The sequence below is a fragment of the Sitophilus oryzae genome, unplaced genomic scaffold (assembly GCF_002938485.1).
Source record: "Sitophilus oryzae breed Bouriz unplaced genomic scaffold, Soryzae_2.0 scaffold_910_pilon_pilon, whole genome shotgun sequence".
In the NCBI taxonomy this organism is placed as follows: Eukaryota; Metazoa; Arthropoda; class Insecta; order Coleoptera; family Curculionidae; genus Sitophilus; species Sitophilus oryzae.
The window spans coordinates 100,180-119,082 of NW_022147540.1; the positions used below are offsets into that span (position 1 = coordinate 100,180).

Here is an 18,903-nt window from a genome sequence, read left to right on the forward strand (position 1 = left end):
AACACCAGAACACCTTATCACTGAGTACGCCGAGACGGCAATCATTTGTACCATAAACTTTGGTACGACTATATTGGAGATAGAGAACTATCCTCTATAAAACCGTCTCAGATACTGGCTTTTGTCAAAGCTCTGAGACTGTATGATAAGTTATAACTTAAGAAAGAGGGTTATAATAGATCGATAAGATCGCGGTGATTTCGCCATCTACATGTACAGAGTATCCTTAATATAGATGGCCATTTTAATGGTCACTGTGCCACAATTATTTTTTTTTCGAGTGAATGGCATTTTTTGAAAAACCTTTCTCAATGAAATGATGGCCAATAAATAAACTTTAGAATTTAAAGACTTGTTAGAAAAATCAACGACCAGTCGTAAAGGAGTTTCTAGGGAATTATTACTATCGTACCGACGACCGTTGAATAACAGTTTTATGGCCTCGTAAAATTATCACTAAAAATCTAGAACAAATAACCGATCCAAATGAAGTTTTAACATCAACATTGATTTCCTTACAAAAGAAATACATACAAAGTTCATAATATTAACAAAATATTACGTTTCTTTTTGAAGTGGGCTTTATATATTTATTGGAATTTATTTCTCTAATTTTTATTAAAGTATATATTGATTGAAGTATTATTGAGTAAATATCAGATTTTGCCTTTGAAGTCGATTGCAACATCACTATATTGTGACCAGGACACCAAAATGATACCAAACGATATATTAATCTAAATAAATGATGTCTTATTTATATGATACTGTATATTGAAATCCGTATATCGAAAAAACTCTCTCAAAATCAGTATATAAACGAATTTAACGAGTATTTTTCTGAAATGTTTGAAAATATGGAAATTTGAAAAAGTTTTTCACAAAACCTGTTCGAAGATTTCAAAGCGATCGAGAGGTCCATAAAAATGGGAAAAAAACTTGTTTATAAGTTTTTAAAGGTAACTGACAGGCGAGTTAAAAAAGCTTTTATCTTTACATAATATTTATTCTTTATTATAAAAAGTTCTGAAACATAGAGCAAATAAAACTCATCTTATTTCTTTTAAATTGTTTATGCCTGGAATAGAGTTGCCATAATAATATTTTTTTTTTCAAACGTTACAAAAATATTAATTTTTGCGACGTGATTGACAATATGAAAAGGCAGTTTAACGCATAGGCATAAAAGTAAAGCACTTTTTTCTACTAGTCCATAGACAAACAAATAAAAAGAGACTGACAAATCTCATGATAAAGAGTGGGACCGCGTTCCCGTAGCTGACAAATCAGAATAAAGAATTTGAAACCAATTAGCAGGAGCGCATGCTCAGGACGTAACAATCTGTTATTGCTATCTTTCTTTATTATGTGTGCTTTATATGAGAAAGAAAGAGATAGGTATAAAACGTATCGTAAGACATTATCGCACATTCTGGCTGGCGGAAAATTTAAATTAGCCTTTATTAGAAGTATTCCTTCATTCTGAAACTGAAAATTTTGACTTAAACTGATTTATTCCCCATACCACGTAAAGGGAACGAAAGAGTACTACTATTATAAGGGAAATTATAAAAAAAAGCAAAAATTGTACTGTTTTATAAACATATTTACTTATACATAAAAATAAATAAACTTTTTATAATATAATAACAAAAAATAACAGTGTTTATTCCACCAACTGACTGTTGCAGGAAACGATCGGCCAATTTTTTTAAAGGGCATTAAAAATCTAATTTTCGAAAAAACTGCCTAATTGCAATAACAAAGTGAATATCCAAACAAAGAAGACTTTACGAGAATCATGATCCTGAACTATTTTCAAGTCTAGTTTTAATCCTAAAACAAAAGTAAAATAGGTATATTAATAAAGTTTCTGGTTACTATAAACCAGCTATAAAACTATCCAAAAAATGAAAAAAATTAATTGTATTAATTTGTTATGTTAAGAGAGGTTCGAAATATTTTTGACACTACTACTTCTACTTTGTTCTTCATAAGATGATAAATATAACTACTTACTTTTATTTTACAGGGTGTCTTTAACATATCTATCAGAGAAAGGGGGCACCAATACATATAAAAAATAGATTATACTGGTTCCTGCAGCAAATAAAATAACAAATAGTTTAACCGAAAATTATAAGTAGCAAAATATAAATACCTATATGGAAGAAAGGAATTTGTTCCCTATGCATATTCATAAGTCAATAAAATGGAGAGTTTAGAAAAAAAGGTAAATCACCAAAAAAAAAATTAACAAACATGACGAATTGTCATGATGTTGTCATCTTGGTTGTCATGATGACGAAAACGAAAGGCGATTGTTCTAATTTCTATTTAGAAATTACGTTTTATATGGTTGCTTCTTTCTCTCTTGTTATATTAGAATGAGATAGTGGGCCCAATAGACGCAATGCGCAGATCAACATAAATAGAACGAAATTGTTGCTTACGGGAACGTTGTCCCTCTCTTTACCATTTAATTTGCCAGTCTCTTTTTATTTACTAGCCTAGAAAATGCAGTTTGACACACGGAAAACTCGATCTGAAATTGGCGTTTTGCAAACTAATTTGTGTTCTAAAAAATTTAGCGCACGACATGTGTCATTTTGCACACTTCTTCGTACCACTTTTTCGACATTTTGGCCTCTTGTTTGCGGCTCGAGCCAAACACTGTGCAGCCGTCGGAAAAACGTCGTTTTCATTACATCGCAAATTATTTATTTTTTCAAAACTGGCAAAAGTACTGAGTGAGTCTGCTGCTAATTTGTAGTCGTAGAAAAAAATAGCGTAAAAACTCGTTCGAAAACTTCTTCGTACACTTGTTCGACTTGTGGCTCGCCTGCGGCTCGAGCCAACAAACTGTGGAACTCGTGTGCAAAACGTCGTTTTCAAAAACTCGTTGTTTAATATACTATTTTTCGTCTCATAAAAGTGCAGAAACAATATTATTAAACTGATATAAAGTGTCAAATTCAACGAGCGTAACCATAGTTGTTCGATATATAACATAGATAAAAAGACTTATACTATTAAATAGATAGGCAACTTATAATACATTTTCAATTTTTTATTATACAAGGGCGCCTCTGGTAGATGGAGAAGAAATACTAATGGAAGAGAGGGGGTGCGGGAAAGGGGGGTTGTTTTAGTTAATTAAAATAAATTTAGACATACATGTAAGAACACTTTGTGTGCTTTTAATTAGGTCGATCATATTATAAACGATAAATCAACTGAATTAAAAGCATACAAAGTGTTCTTATATGTCGGATATTAATTAAAAAATATATTAAAAATACTAGAAATAGTATATATTAAGTTGTTACAGTTATAATTTAATCTTTGGCGGTTTTCAGCAAATAGCAGGCAGTTTTACATAATTTTCCTCCCTTTGAAGTGAATTGGAAACGGCTAGGTATATAATTTTGGTGTAGGCAAGATTCCCAGTTTGTTTCTGTTTGGGACCTGAAATAATAAAAACAAATTAAATCAGATGTAATCATCTGCTGATCATGCTAATATAAAACGCGCGTCCTTAATTCCTTAATTCCTTACATGCACCGTAAAAAAACTTAAATAACTGCTCTGCAAGTAGCATTTATTAGCAGTACTAATTTAAAAAATCTATAACTGTAAGTAGATATGTTTAATTTACTTACCATTGTATCCTTCGGAAACCAGGTGTACAACAATTAAACTCCATGATAAAAAATAATTAACAGTTATTACAAAACACAAATTGTCCCACCATTTTTAAAAAACATTGTCTAAAACAGAATACTGGCAAAAAATCTGAAGGAATTTAATTTTACAATAATTCGACAAATCAAAACGAAATCAAACCGTAAAATCACAACAAAGCGTCTCTGAGTGACAGTTAAAAAATCAAAATTTTATTTATTGTCAGATATTGACATTTGCATTGTTAATATTGACAGTTTTAATATTTTGCGCCTCTGCATCTTGGAGGAAAAACTATTTTTAATGAACTGTCATTTCCATTTAAGTTTCCCAGCCATGGTTGTCATGATGACGAAAACGAAAGGCGATTGTTCTAATTTTTATTTAGAAATTACGTTTTATATGGTTGCTTCTTTCTCTCTTGTTATATTAGAATGAGATAGTGGGCCCAATAGACGCAATGCGCAGATCAACATAAATAGAATGAAATTTTGCGTTCTGAGTTGCGCTACGGAACGTTGTCCTCTCTTTGCCATTTAATTTGCCAGTCTCTTTTATTTGTTTGTCTATGATCGCAAATTATTTCACAAAACTGGCAAAAAACTGAGTGAGTCTGCTGCTAATTTGTAGTCGTAGAAAAAAATAGCGTAAAAAACTCGTTCGAAAACTTCTTCCCACACTCGTTCGACTTGTGGCTCTTGCCTGCGGCTCGAGCCAACAAACTGTGGAACTCGTGTGCAAAACGTCGTTTTCAAAACTCGTTGTTTAATATACTATTTTTTCGTCTCATAAAAGTACGAAACTATATTATTAAACTGATATAAAGTGTCAAATTCAACGAGCGTAACCATAGTTGTTCGATATATAACATAGATAAAAGACTTATACTATTAAATAGATAGGCAACTTATAATACATTTCAATTTTATTATACAAGGGCGCCTCTGGTAGATGGAGGAAGAAATACTAATGGAAGAGAGGGGGTGCGGGGAAAGGGGGTTGTTTTAGTTAATTTAAAATAAATTTAGACATACATGTAAGAACACTTTGTGTGCTTTTAATTGGTCGAACATATTATAAACGATAAATCAACTGAATTAAAAGCATACAAAGTGTTCTTATATGTCGGATATTAATACTAATTTATACTATTTTTTCGTCTCATAAAAGTACGAAACTATATTATTAAACTGATATAAAGTGTCAAATTCAACGAGCGTAACCATAGTTGTTCGATATATAACTACATACAAGGTATGACTTTTAACTCTTTTTATATTATTTGAAACGTCACATAAGTATTAGTTTTCGCCATGTGATTGACAATATAAAAACGTTATTTCATGCTAAAATAGGCCTGATCGAAAAATAAAACTGTTTTTTGTTCTTTCCCTTCAAAAGAAAAAAAGTTTCTGGAAATTTCCTCGACGATAAATACCCAAAAGCCTCGGAACTGTCTTTCAAGGATCGTTGACTAATTTAGTAGGTTCCTGTCGAAAATAGACGAGACTTTCCGATACTAACGGAATATTTATGGCCTGTAAGATTCCCCAACAAGTTTATTAATATAATTTTACTTACTTTTAGACAGGAGCGCTTATACGGACGGGGTAATAATAGGGGTAATTACCCCCATATCCCCCTCCCATATGATATCAAGAAATTTTCTATCTAACTTTTACCGAGTTCAGGAAAAAAAATAATCTGAATTTCGCCGAATATACCATTAAGCAAATCCAAAAAGCAAATTATATAAAAGGTTTATCTGGATTAACCCGCAGCTTATCCCTTATTCCATTAGGAAAAATAAGGGCAAACTCGAAAATTGTGAGACAAAACAAATAAAGGAAAGTCCATCCTGGATAATCGGGAAAATAATATAAAGAAAAATAAAGGTTTTCTACAAATAGGAAAATTAAAATTCTTTATATAAAAAAATAAAAAGTATAACATGGTCTAAAGGAGTTTCTTTATAATTGGGCTGTGGTTTCAGAAATTTATCAAATACAATAAAACTATTTTATTCAACAGCCACTACTTATACAGACATTACTCACATGTATGCCATGCCATATAAAATAAATAATAAAACACGCGTGAGTTTTTAAAGTTACAACAAACTAGTGTGTTATAACTTCAAAGATACACCATTTTATAGAAATTTAAGCGCCTATGATCTTTATGATAGGCAGTCATTTTCACGCCGTGCCTGCACCCCGTGTCCGCTGATGTTTGCGAGTAGCGGAGTGGTAGGCTTTGGAACCCGTTGAATGTCGGAGATTGTTGATTTTCGGCCGAGAAAAGACATTGTTTCAAGCATAGACTTAAAATAAAATATAGACTACACTATTTACATCTCAACGCGGACAGACAATATTTTTTGTACACATGTTTACTTCTGGGTACAGTCGACCGAGCGTTCCTCATCCAGCCTATGTTGTCACGTCTTTAATATTATCAATATTTTTTTTCTTGTTATACACATATATTGAGATATTAATACTACAGTTTAATAAAGTAGGTTTTAATATTCCATAGATGTATTAAATAGTCCTTATACTACTAAATTATAAGTCGGATACTGTTTAAAAAGGATAAGTTCTTTACAATATGATAACACCGATTAGAGGCGAGGGAGCCTATTCATTCATTTATTACCTTGTAGTACGCGTGGCAAGTGTGCGGTAAAGCTTTGATGCCGCTATGTCCCCGGCTGTATTAACGCATTTTCTTAGTTTGTAGTCCTTAAGTGTTTATTTTATTGACTTTTTCTGTTCAAGAACTATAAAATATGGTTCGCCAGTGCCAAATTTGCAAGAAATTTGACTTAAATAATCCATTTAAGTCTTGAAACGACTTTCGACCGGTAGGCAACTCTCAATTTACCCATTGGGAGTCAGTGGCGTTGTTGTAGAAAGGCGCTTATTTAGATAATATTTTAGTAAAATGTAAAATCTGAATTTTTTCTCTTATATTACATTATTTACTTACTTACATTGTAACAAAATCATAATTATAACCCTGTTAATAATTAATAATGTTTTTATTAAAAATATATTCCGGTTTATTCTAAAATTATCTTCAGAATCTAAAATAACATACAAGAATTTTAATATGATATTACATTATGAGACAATATTTTTTAATATACCGGGTCGTCTCAAAAGTGGTTCACCGCTATAACTTTTTTATTTTTTCAGATAAAAAAACAGATTTGTATGTTAGTAGGTATATGACATAAATTAGGATTTATTGACGTATTCAATTGTTTTTGGTCTCTTTCTGTTTCACCGAAATGATTACATCTTTTGATTTTTAAAGGCACCCTCGGTATATTTCTACTTTATTCGATAGAAAATGATAATAGAATTCTGAATAGAATGACATATCATATGTCAACTTTTGACATTGTCGCTTAAAAACAAATCGTATTATAAATTTCAATCCAGGGTGCCATGGTGTTGTTAAAAACACTAAGTTTTAATCAAGGAGCCTTGGAAAAATAGTTTTGATCGTCTAATGGGTTTCGTGTCTTGTCTAGGCCGATTAAAAGATGTACAAATCATATTTTTAATCATACATATGTCAATTTTTTCAAATGGAACAAGGGTGACTCGTTAGCATATTTGGAAAAAGCATTTTTTTATGAATATATTGATACCACACACTTGGTATTTCGAGTCAAATTGTCGTTATGAACCACGTGTTACAATTACAATTAAACCATATGCGAAAGTGTCAAAAGTTGACATATGATATGTCATTCTATTCAGAGTGTCATTTTCTATCAAATAAAGTAGAAATATACCGAGGGTGCCGTTTAAAAATTAAAAGTTATAGTCATTTCCGGTGAAACAGAAAGTGACCAAAAACAATTGAATGCGTCAATCAATCCTAATTTATGTCATATACTAACATACTAAATCTTGTTTTTTTATTTGAAAATATAAAAAAATTATGGGGTTGAGCCACTTTTGGGACGCACCCGGTATAATAAAGACAGTACCGAGTTAAATAAATGTAGTTTTCATTTTATCCCCTTCCTATCACCTTCCTTGCTTTAATGGAACAGATTTATGTTTTCTCTATTTTACATAATAAGACATCACTTAACCAGAAAAAAAATTACAACAATCATATTTTTTTTTCTCTCTCTGTCGCCGATTCTATTATATCTGTGGAATAGATCCTGTTTTCATTAATATTAGGGGTTGTAAATGTTTGACTAAATTAATAATTTATTATATTAATTTCAAAATTACGTAATTTCGATTATAAAATTTCTTCTATAACGTGTATTTTATTATTTTTATCCTTTTGGACTGTCCTAAATCTTAATAAAAAAAATAAAAATTACCCGGCTATGATACGGAGAGTTCAGATGTACTTGAGAAACGAAAGACAGTGTTGTGTTTCTCTGCAGAGTCGTCAGGGAACGACCGTTACGACAGAGACAACCTATCTATCGCTCGTGTCGCACTCGTTATAACCTAAAACAATAACAGAACAATAACAAGACAGTGTCTGACCGCATGTTCCAGCTATTTATGAATGAGATGCTCAGTCTATATTTTATTTTAAGTCTATGGTTTCAAGATAGTTAGAATTGTATTTTAAATATCAATTTCTGTTAAATATATGTGGCGATGAGTGTAATCCAGCGTTCTTAGGCCGTACAAGCGAATTTCTGACATACTGACGACTATTGACTTGACTTTGACCTTTGAGGCTATCGTTTCGTAAAGGCGTCGCGTCGCGTCGGTTTCGAGGATCTATTCGGTCGTCTCAGATACGGGTACCCGTCGGCGTCGGATTTCGGATACCGTCGTCGGATCGGAGAAGCGCGAAAAGAAAACCGGAGGGATCATTCTGCTGGCTGTAGTGCTCGAAGATATTAGCGGAAAAAATGGAGTGCTGGAAAGAAGCGTCATATCACCCCTACAAGTTACAGACTCCGCATGATAACAGGAAAAGGTAGTGAGCCAACACATTATCTGAACAAATCTCTTCTGAAAGGTATTTTAAAAATGGGTAGAAAAAAAATCGAGATAAATTCTAAGGTAATTACGAGATAAATTCTAAGGTAGTATTTTTATACAGTAAAAATTGTTGTCAAGGAGACAGATTTGAGTTTAAACATAGACAAACAAATAAAAAGAGACTGGCAAATTCCCGTAGCGCAACTCAGAACGCAAAATTTCGTTCTATTTATGTGGATCTGCGCATTGCGTCTATTGGGCCCACTATCTCATTCTAATATAACAAGAGAGAAAGAAGCAGCCATATAAAACGTAATTTCTAAATAGAAATTAGAACAATCGCCTTTCGTTTTCGTCATTATGACAACCAAGATGACAACATCATGACAATTCGTCATGTTTGTTAATTTTCTTTTGTTGATTTACCTTTTTTCTAAACTCTCCATTTTATTGACTTATGAATAGGGATAGGAGCATACAAATTCCTTTGTCCCATATAGGTATTTATATTTTGTTACTTATAACTTTAGGTTATACTATTTGTTATTTTAATTTGCTGCAGGAAAATGTATCATCTATTTTCTATATGTATTGGTGCCCCCTCTCTCTGATAGATATGTTTTTATTTTACGTGGTAAAATAAAAGTAAGTAGTTATATTTATCATATTATTAAGCAAAAGAAGAAGTATAGTAGTGTCAAAATTATTTCAAACCTCCGATAACATAACAAATTAATACAATTATTTTTTTTATTTTTTTTGACAGGTAGTTTATAGCTGCTTTATAGTAAATAGAAACTTTATTAATATACCTATTTTACTATTGTTTTAATTAAAACTGACTTGAAAATGGTTCAGGATCATGATTCTCGTAAAGTCTTCTTTGCTTGGATATTCACTTTGTTACTGCAATTAGGCAGTTTTTTCGGTGGATGGAATGAACACTGTTATTTTTTGTTATTATATTATAAAAAGTTTATTTATTTTTATGTATAAATAAATATGTTTATAAAACAGTACAATTTTTGTTTTTTTTTTATAATTTCCCTTATAATAGTAGTATTCTTTCGTTCTGAAAGAAACTGCCAAATTTTCACTTAAACTGATTTATTCCCTACACCGCGTTCCCTTTACGTGGTATAATGAATAAATCAGTTTAAGTGAAAATTTTCAGTTTCAGAATGAAAGAATACTACTAATAATGGTTAATTTAAATTTTCCGCCAGATAGAATGTGCGATAATGTCTTATGATACGTTTTATACCTATCTCTTCCTTCATATAAAGCACACATAATAAAGAAAGATACCCAATAAAGACGTATCTCCTGCCATGGTCCTGCTAATTGGTTTCAAAATTGTTATTCTGAGTTGCGCTACGGGAACGCGGTCCCACTCTTTACCATTGGATTTGTCAGTCTCTTTTTTATTTGTTTGTCTATGGTTTAAAGTAATTGTTCGGATTTTTCGATTTCGGTGATATGAATCGCCTCGTGGTTCAAGAGGTCATCGATAGATTATGGCGCTACCGTAGTCGGTTGATTCAAGGGTCGATTTCGCTTTTAAAAAGAAAATGGCATAATATATAGTATCTTATCTATGGAAGATGGCTGCGAACCTCAGCATAAACAGACAGTTTTTCACGCAAAAAGTAAAATTTTATTATTAAAATTAAAAGTTAAATAAATATCTATCTGTGGTCCTCCTGAGGAATAAAATTTCTAGAGTTATGTGTTATTTAGTATATTAGTTATGTTGAGTATGTGTTATTTTATTCTCATTAAACTTCTTGATGACGTCTTAATTTCAGTGTCAGTGTTATCTAGCCAACCAAACATAAACGCACCCTGATAATTTATTAATTCGCAACAATGAAAGTAGAACTGGTAGATCCTTTTAAAGCAATTATTCTTTACAGATTGAACATGAAACAGTTCTGCTGTTGGATCAAATTTTGTATGGCACTCGCGTGTTTTAACATACTAAGGGCTAGCAAAGGTTTAGTCTTGGGTCGAGATTTCCGTATGTAAGAAGAGTACAATGCGTTTATAATGTACTGAACAAAGAGAGGACAGTAAACATGTTGCCAAACGTATGAAATAAACCGAGAAACTGTGCACATCGCCAAGATACATGGAAGGGGATATAGCAGATTTGTCGCAGTTGACCAGTCGACCCAATCAATACCTCTGTGAGTACTTAAAGTTCTAGGAAAGGTGTACGTCATGCGTTCAGCTTCACGATTTAATTACGTCCCGTGATACTTAATTTGTTTATTTTTAACGAGTCGTTGTAATTTTCCCTATAGCTTGAATTTTTTAAGGGCAAGCTAGAAACACATGCATTTTGGTAAAAATAAGTGGAATTGAGTGAGTGTTCGCTAGTGGTCGCGCTATTAGAACTCTGAATTCAAAATCGATATCTCGAAATCTATTAGAAATAATAGATTGTAGTTTTTCAAGAACTTTGTTAATAAATGGCTGTAGTTTCAATTATGTAGACAGTCTTCAGTTATGGCCTGTTATCAATAAAAAGTTACACGATTGCTGAAAATTGCTATGCTCTAAAAGTAAATGATGGATTGTTTACAATTTTTGAATGGAAAATTAACCTTATCGATATTTTTTATGTAATTCCATTGTAAAATATCCGAAACATGTCTAAAAAAGTTTTATCTAAAGTGGTCTCTTGAGTTATGGCCTCTTATGTGTTAAAAGTTGAGTTTTTAATTTTTTCAGATGCTCAGAAACATGTCTAGTCTGTCCAACGAGAAGATCCTTGACAGTGATAGATGTGTCTGTCATTTTAATTTCAAAGTATTTTACTTGATAGGGAAAGGCGTATCGGCAACGCCGCAACAGCACACCGTCGCGCGTCGCGTCGGTCGGTCGCATTTCTCTCACTCCGACTTAATAAGATCCCTATGCGATTTACTTCCACACATGTAAATGCCGACCCAAAAGTAACAGTTGCCAGCACGGTATAAGTCACTTGAGAAAATTAAAAGTTTGGTTTGCTAATTTTAATGTTCTGAATGTTTATATTGAAATTAGAAGAACAAACTTCTACACTAATTGAAACCACTAATTGCGATGTTCTGAAGGAAGCTTTAGTGTTTTTTAATTTAATTCTCTTATTCCTACATTATAATCCAAAAAAAAAACGTAAGAAATAAAGAAATTTATACGACATTTCTTCCGTTTGTTTTTATCAAGAGCTTGAAATAATAAAAACGCATTGTACAGGAAAAACACTCTCAGAACAGAAAAAATGCTCCAAGAAAACCCATTAACAAAATCACGGATGACGCTCCGAGTGTTCAAGTTCAAGTTTGCCCTAAAACTTTTCCTGAAATCAACGTTTTCCACATTTAACTCCGGGAGTTTTCCAGATTTAACTTTAAAATTTCCGAAAGAAGGGGGAAAACGGAAAATTGTCTGGCATGTGTTTAGAAACGGAAATTTCTAATTGAAAAGGAAAGTGATGCGTTTTTTGCGTAGCAAAAATGATTAAAATTAGTACAATGTACAGGGTGTCCCAATATTCCATGGACATAGAACTACAGCGAAATTTTGGAAAGTGCTTCGTTCGTCAAACTTTAAAAAAATAAACAGATTTTTTAAGATATTCTAAGTCCCGTTATTCCGACTTGAATACTGCCAAGACACATTATATAATTAAAAGATGCCCAAATCGTATTTTTAATAATCTCTCAATTTTTTCAAATGGAACGAGAGTGGCTCATTGGCATATTTAGAAAAAACATTTTTTACGAAAAGGTGAGCCATCTTAAAAAAAATAATTCTTTAAGTTTTTTTTTTAAGAATTGGATAAAGAATTAGATAATTGAGAACCGTAGAAAGAGTAGATATGTGTAGTTGCAACAGTTGCAGCATATACAGGGTGGCCCATCAAAAACGTTCCGCAAGGCATAACGGCCAGGGTATTTTTTTTTAAATATCCAAAAACACATAAATTTTGTTTTTGAGGGGGACAACTTTTGACCCAAAAATGATTGCAAAATCTTCAATCCTCTAAACGGGGGTGTCATCCCCCAACTTTTTTCAAATGGGAAGGGGGGTCAAGTGGCGCCGCAATGAAAAGAGCTTTCTATTCTCTATATTTCGCCGCTTTGTTTTTGAAAATCGGTCGAGTCATTGAGAAAATATGAAGGATTGAAATTTAAAAAGTTTATCGTGATTCGTAATTCGCCGTTGTTTATTCCGGAAGCAACGAGATATCATAGTGTTTTTCCTTTGTCCGTAATTTTTTACCAGTTCATAGACAAAGAGATGTAGCGGGAATTGTAATAGTTCTTGAAATCATTAAGTAGCCCATGGACGTACGTTATGTGTAGCGAGTATGAAAGAAAGAGATAGGTATAAAACGTATATCAAAGACATCAAAGAAGAACTGGCCGGCGAATAGCCATTTCGTAACCGAAATTACCAACCGGATTATAATATATCTCTTCATACGTGGAACGTGGTGTTAGAAATAAATCAGTTTAAGTGAAAATTTGCAGTTTCTTTTAGAACGAAAGAATACTACTATAAGGGAAATTATAAAATTCCAATTGGTTTTACAAAAAGCCTATTTATTTTATGTATAACTAACAACACAAGTTTATAAAACAGCAAAATTTTTTTTTATAATTCCCTTATAATAGTAGTATCCTTTCGTTCTGAAAGAAACTGCTAATTTTCACTTAAACTGATTTATTCCCAACACCACGTTCCCTTTACGTGGTATAGGGAATATGTATAATCAGTTTAAGTGAAAATTTTCAGTTTTAGAATGAAAGAATGGCTAATTTAAATTTTCCGCCAGCCAGACTGTGCGATAATGTCTTACGATACGTTTTACACCTATCTCTTTCTTTTTCATATAAAGCACACATAATAAAGAAAGATAGCAATAAAGACGTACGCCCTGCCGTGGTCCTGCTAATTGGTTTCAAAATTCTTATTCTGAGTTCCGCTACGGGAACGCGGTTCCACTCTTTACCATGGGATTTGTTAGTCTCTTTTTATTTGTTTGTCTAGGGGCTGTAGTAAAAAAATTACGGACCAAAAGTGGCGCGAAAACGCTATGACCAATCTCGTTTTTTGTCCCAAAAGCGGGTCATGTAGCAACAATTCCTCTGCAAGATCAAAGAACTGTTACTGCTGATTGGTACAAATCGGCGAGTTTGCTCAAATTGCTGAGTTTCGAAAAATCAACAATGTTTCTCCACTAAGACAATACCAAGTTACCATCCATTTACTCAATTCACAATAATTTATTTGTACTGCAAGTCCGGACACAATGTCTCTCAGATTTAAACACTTTGCTTAAAATTATAAAATGTTATTTAACTCACTCCTTGCATGAAAATAGATTTTTAAAACCTTAATATTTGTAACTCCAATTATTTAAATGTTTGTCAGAATCAAAAAATGAACTGACTGTTATTAGATACTGACCCAAACTCAGAATTCCTACTGTTACAAAAATTAAAAGAGAATGAAAAAATTAAATTTATATTATTACGTTTTATTTTCATCTATTTCTTATTATATGATCATTTCATCTCCATATTAGACGTTTTTTATATGATTTGGTCATCACCAATCGACATAGTGACGCGCTAGATTGCGTCCGAAGACACAATTACAGTTATTAGAAGGAATTTGACCCTCTTTATTGTTATACCTTCGATTTTTAATTCGATCTTCGAATGAACTCGATTGTTTAGGCGCTCCTTTTGATCGTTGATCGATCAGACTTTCGGCGTCGCTAAGCACCGTTATATAATTTCGATAATAAAAAATGAATTTCATCATTTTATAACCTTTAGATTATATTACACAATACTTTATTATGTAAAAAAACTAGGTATTTGATTTTAAAAATTTAAGTTGTTAAACGAAATTGATATATACGAGGGTAGTCTTAAAAGTTTCCGAGGTTGCCACGTAAATGTTACAGTAAAAGTCGGAAATCCAATAAATGTATCACTAGGAAATGCTAAAGCAGTATTCGGTAGTAAGCTCCAGTGAATGTAGCAATAATTGGAGAAAATAAATAAATAAATAAATGCCGTTATTGTCAAAAAAGAATTACAATTTGTACAAAGGTAAAGTAAACAAACAAAAGAGAATACAAAACAAAGTATAAAAACTAACAAGTATACAAATTACATAGTCAGTCTTATTGTTTAAAATAAAAATTTATAAATGTTTAAAATGTCAAAGAATAAAAAAATAAAAATAAGATTCAAAAATATTTAGTAAGTTTATAGTAAATATTAGACCAATGTTTACAAGATCAAATTCGATTATCAAAATATAAGTCATTTACGGCGTAGAAAGCTTTGTCTAGTAAATAAGATTTCAATGCTTTGCAAAATGAAGCAAATGATGTTATGGATGTGATTTCAAATGGCAGGCGATTGTGTATTTTTGTCGAGTTGTATAATATTAAACTTTTAACTAACTCTGAGCGTGGGGTAGGTAGATAAAGATCTTGCTCCGCGTTCCTGAGTGGATAAGTGTGAGATGGCCTTTCTTGAGAAGCTGATACATGCTTACGTTAATACCAAACCTAATGGCAAACGGATTCAAATATAAATAAGGAAGGAAAAGTTAATATCTTTAATTTTTTAAAAAAGTCCTGGCAATGAGTTCTGCTGTTTAGTCCCGGTGAATATCGAACAACTCTCTTCTGAAACTTCAAAATGCGGTCAAAAGAACGGAAGGGCATATCTGAGGTGCGACTCAAAAAGTGCATAATAAACAGTTCTAGCCACTGACAAGTTAAGCTCCTTAGAAACAGATATTAATGCAAAACAGGCAGAGCTTAATTTTTTCGACAAAGCGTTAGTATGCATGTCCCATTTTAGAAACAAATTATGTAGAAAAATAAAAAAAAAATAAATTAAACAATAAGTTTTGTACTCGAAGACTTTTCAAACTACCCTCGTAGAATGGTTAAGATTCACTTACCTTAGTGGTTTAAAGTATTCACACAAATAGTCGAATCTCTCATCTGGTACTGGAACCCTACGTAATAAAAAAACACCATGATAATTTCTTAAATTATTGACAATATGCAAAAAATTTTTGAATACCATTTGAAACTAATCATATACATTGATTTATTTTGACCCAGCAAAATATAAACAAACCGTTGGTTATTTTAACAGATTGCTTTGATTGGACCACTATGTATAATATTTTCTCAAGACCCCGAAACTAGGCCAATCAAAATTTTGTAAGAATTGTAACAATCAAGCAACTTTCAGACTTGTTAGCGTCTACCCTATAGAATTGATTAAATTCGCTTAAAGCGCGTGACCTTGGCTGACAGTAGCCTAGACCAACAGTAGCCAGAACTGAATATCCGCGCAGGTCCAAGCATGAATGCTGTCTTGAGGCGTCAAGACCAGTGCTGCCAGGTCTGGTGAAATTTCACCAGATCTGGTGATTTTCGACCCCACTTGGTGAAATGGTGAAAATTTTTTGAAAAAGCCTTTTTTCTGGTGATTTTTGGACACTGGCTTTTATTAAACAAAAAACACTATTATATTATGAGTTTACATTCAAAACGTAACAATGGTTATTGCAAAAAATAGAACAAATATACCTATTAAACTAAGTTTCAGGTAGAAAAATTAATTAACTTGAGAATTGACTTGAAACTTGACTTTTTTACATGGCTATACCGGGTGCGTCTCAAAAGTGGCTCACCTCTATAACTTTTTTACTTTTTCAGTTAAAAAAACGAGATTTGGTATGTTAGTATACGACATAAATTAGGATTGATTGAAGCATTCAATTGTTTTCGGTCACTTCCTGTTTCACCGGAAATTACTACAACTTTTGATTTTAAATGGCACCCTCGGCATTTTTTACTTCATTCGATAGAAAATAACACTCTGAATAGAATTACATATCATGTGTCAACTTTTTGACATTTTCACATATGGTTTATTTGAAATTATAACTTGCGGTTCGTAAAGAAAATTTGACTCGAAATACCAAGTGTGCGGTATAAAATTATTCGTAAAAAAATGATTTTTCCAAATATGCTAATGAGCCATTCTAGTTCCATTTTAAAAAATTGAGATATGATTAAATATACGATTTGAGCATTTTCACGATCAAATCTATTTTTCCAAGGTCCTTAATTAAGAATTATTGTTTTTAACATAGCCATGGCATTCTAGATTGAGTTTTAAAATATGATTTTTTATTAAGCGAGAATGTCAAAACTTGACATATAATATGTCATTCTATTCAGAGTGTCATTTTCTATCGAATAAAGTAAAAATATACCGAGGATGCCATTTAAAAACCAAAAATTGTAGTCATTTCCGGTGAAACAGGAAGTGACCAAAAACAATTGAATACGTTAATCCAATCTTAATTTTGTCATACATTAACATACCAAATCTTGTTTTTTTATCTGAAAAAATAAAAAAGTTATTATAGGGGTAAGCCATTTTGAGACCAGTATATTTGCATTTTGCATTTCAAAAATATTTTTTTTTTAATAAAATGTGTTTTAAAACTATTTATTTGGTTCTTTTTTAAATATTATCTGTAACTACTGTATTATATGCGAAAAAATTAAAATCTGGTGATTTTTTTCCAAATCTGGCAACTTTTAGAGCAGATATCTGGTGATTTTTAATATTATGACCTGGCAGCACTGGTCAAGACTTCACTTCGTCGCGCGCCCTGCTTGATAATGTATATCTTTTTTTTAATTAATTAGTTTATTAATAATGTATATCTATAAAGAGACCACCTTGTCTCTAATATGACTTTTGGTTTAAAGGTATTTTAAATTAAAATTAATCTACTCACACGGAAATTATTACTATTTTAATAGAAATATTTACTATACAGGGTGGCCCATCGAAAACGTTCCGCAAGGCATAACGGCCAGGGTATTAATTCTTCAAAAAATCCAAAAACACGTCAATTTTGTTTGTGAGGGGGACACCTTTTGCCCCATAAATGATTGCAAAATATTCAACCCTCTAAGCAGGGGTGTCATCCCCCAACGTTTTTCAAATGGGAAGGGGGGGTCAAGAGGCGCCGCAATGAAAAGAGCTTTCTATTCTCTATAGTTCCCCTATCAGGGGAACTATAGAGAATACAAAGTCATTGAGAAAATATGAAGGATTGAAATTTGAAAAGTTTTTTTAAACATTTGTCAGAGTAAATGATAAGGATAAATTGCTTCGACCAATTTGAGGTTTTTTCTTAGTATTTTTAGATGTTTAAGCATTTTTTCACTTGCCACAAGGTTGAACGAGCAGGTGCGGTAGTTGCTAGATAGCTGTTCTGTGACTTGTACGTTGAAGTTCTTCTCAATATCGTTAAACTGACCTGCAATAGAATTTCCAAAAATACCAGCCCACACGTTCAATTCCCTAGGGCTTTGTGTGTGCACCTCGTGAAAAATCCTGGGGTTGTCCTCAGCCCAGTACCGACAGTTGTGCCGATTAACTACACCGTTCAAAAAGAAAGTACACTCATCCAAAAAACACACATTAAATAGGAAATTATTATCATTCGCCACTCGTTCACTCATAGTTCCACAAAATTGCAAGCGACGATCAAAATCGTCTTTGTTGAGTTCTTGTACCAACTGAATTTTGTACGGGTGGAACTTGTGTTTTTTTAATATCCTTTGGACACTTGTACGATTCACGCCGCACAGTAGGCAATATGTCCAAACCAAGTTGCAAAAAATAACATCCACAGTTAGCATTTATGGCAATAACATTAAATCGGAAACATATTAGTTAAGAGGAAACCACATAAAACTAACAAAAAAAAACATATTCGGAGTGTCTTTCGAGGGGTTGTAAAACGAACTTTGCGCAAAACCTACATTTTCAGTTAATTTGTGTCCAATAACTGCCTTTTTTCTACAATTTTTTAAATAGTAGGCGTTGCATTCAAGTGACACAGTATTATAACAATTGAATCGGTCGACCTTAGCTTGCTGTCAATAATTATTGTGAAATTGTCATAATGTGTTTTACGTAGATTCCCGGTTGCGGTAAATTTAATGTCAAGGTAAGTAAAAAGTATCTTTTATTTTGATTTTTGGATAAAAACTAGGTAAAGGTCAAAGTAGAACATAATCATTTAAGGTTTTTTGATAGTGGCATATATTCTATCTTAGAAAAGTTAAGTCAAAAAATCGCAAAAATCGCAACATTAAACTTATTGGAAGCGTATG

The 18,903-nt window shown here is 32.2% G+C and overlaps 1 protein-coding gene across 1 annotated transcript in view; it reads right to left on the bottom strand.

The window, feature by feature from the left end:
- LOC115890776 (obg-like ATPase 1) overlaps positions 1-18,903 on the bottom strand; it is a 66,668-nt gene that overhangs the window by 31,822 nt on the left and 15,943 nt on the right. Inside the window, exon 3 of the mRNA XM_030911110.1 lies at positions 15,648-15,708. Within this exon, the coding sequence (XP_030766970.1) occupies positions 15,648-15,708 (61 nt within the window). The remainder of the gene's footprint in view (positions 1-15,647; positions 15,709-18,903) is intronic.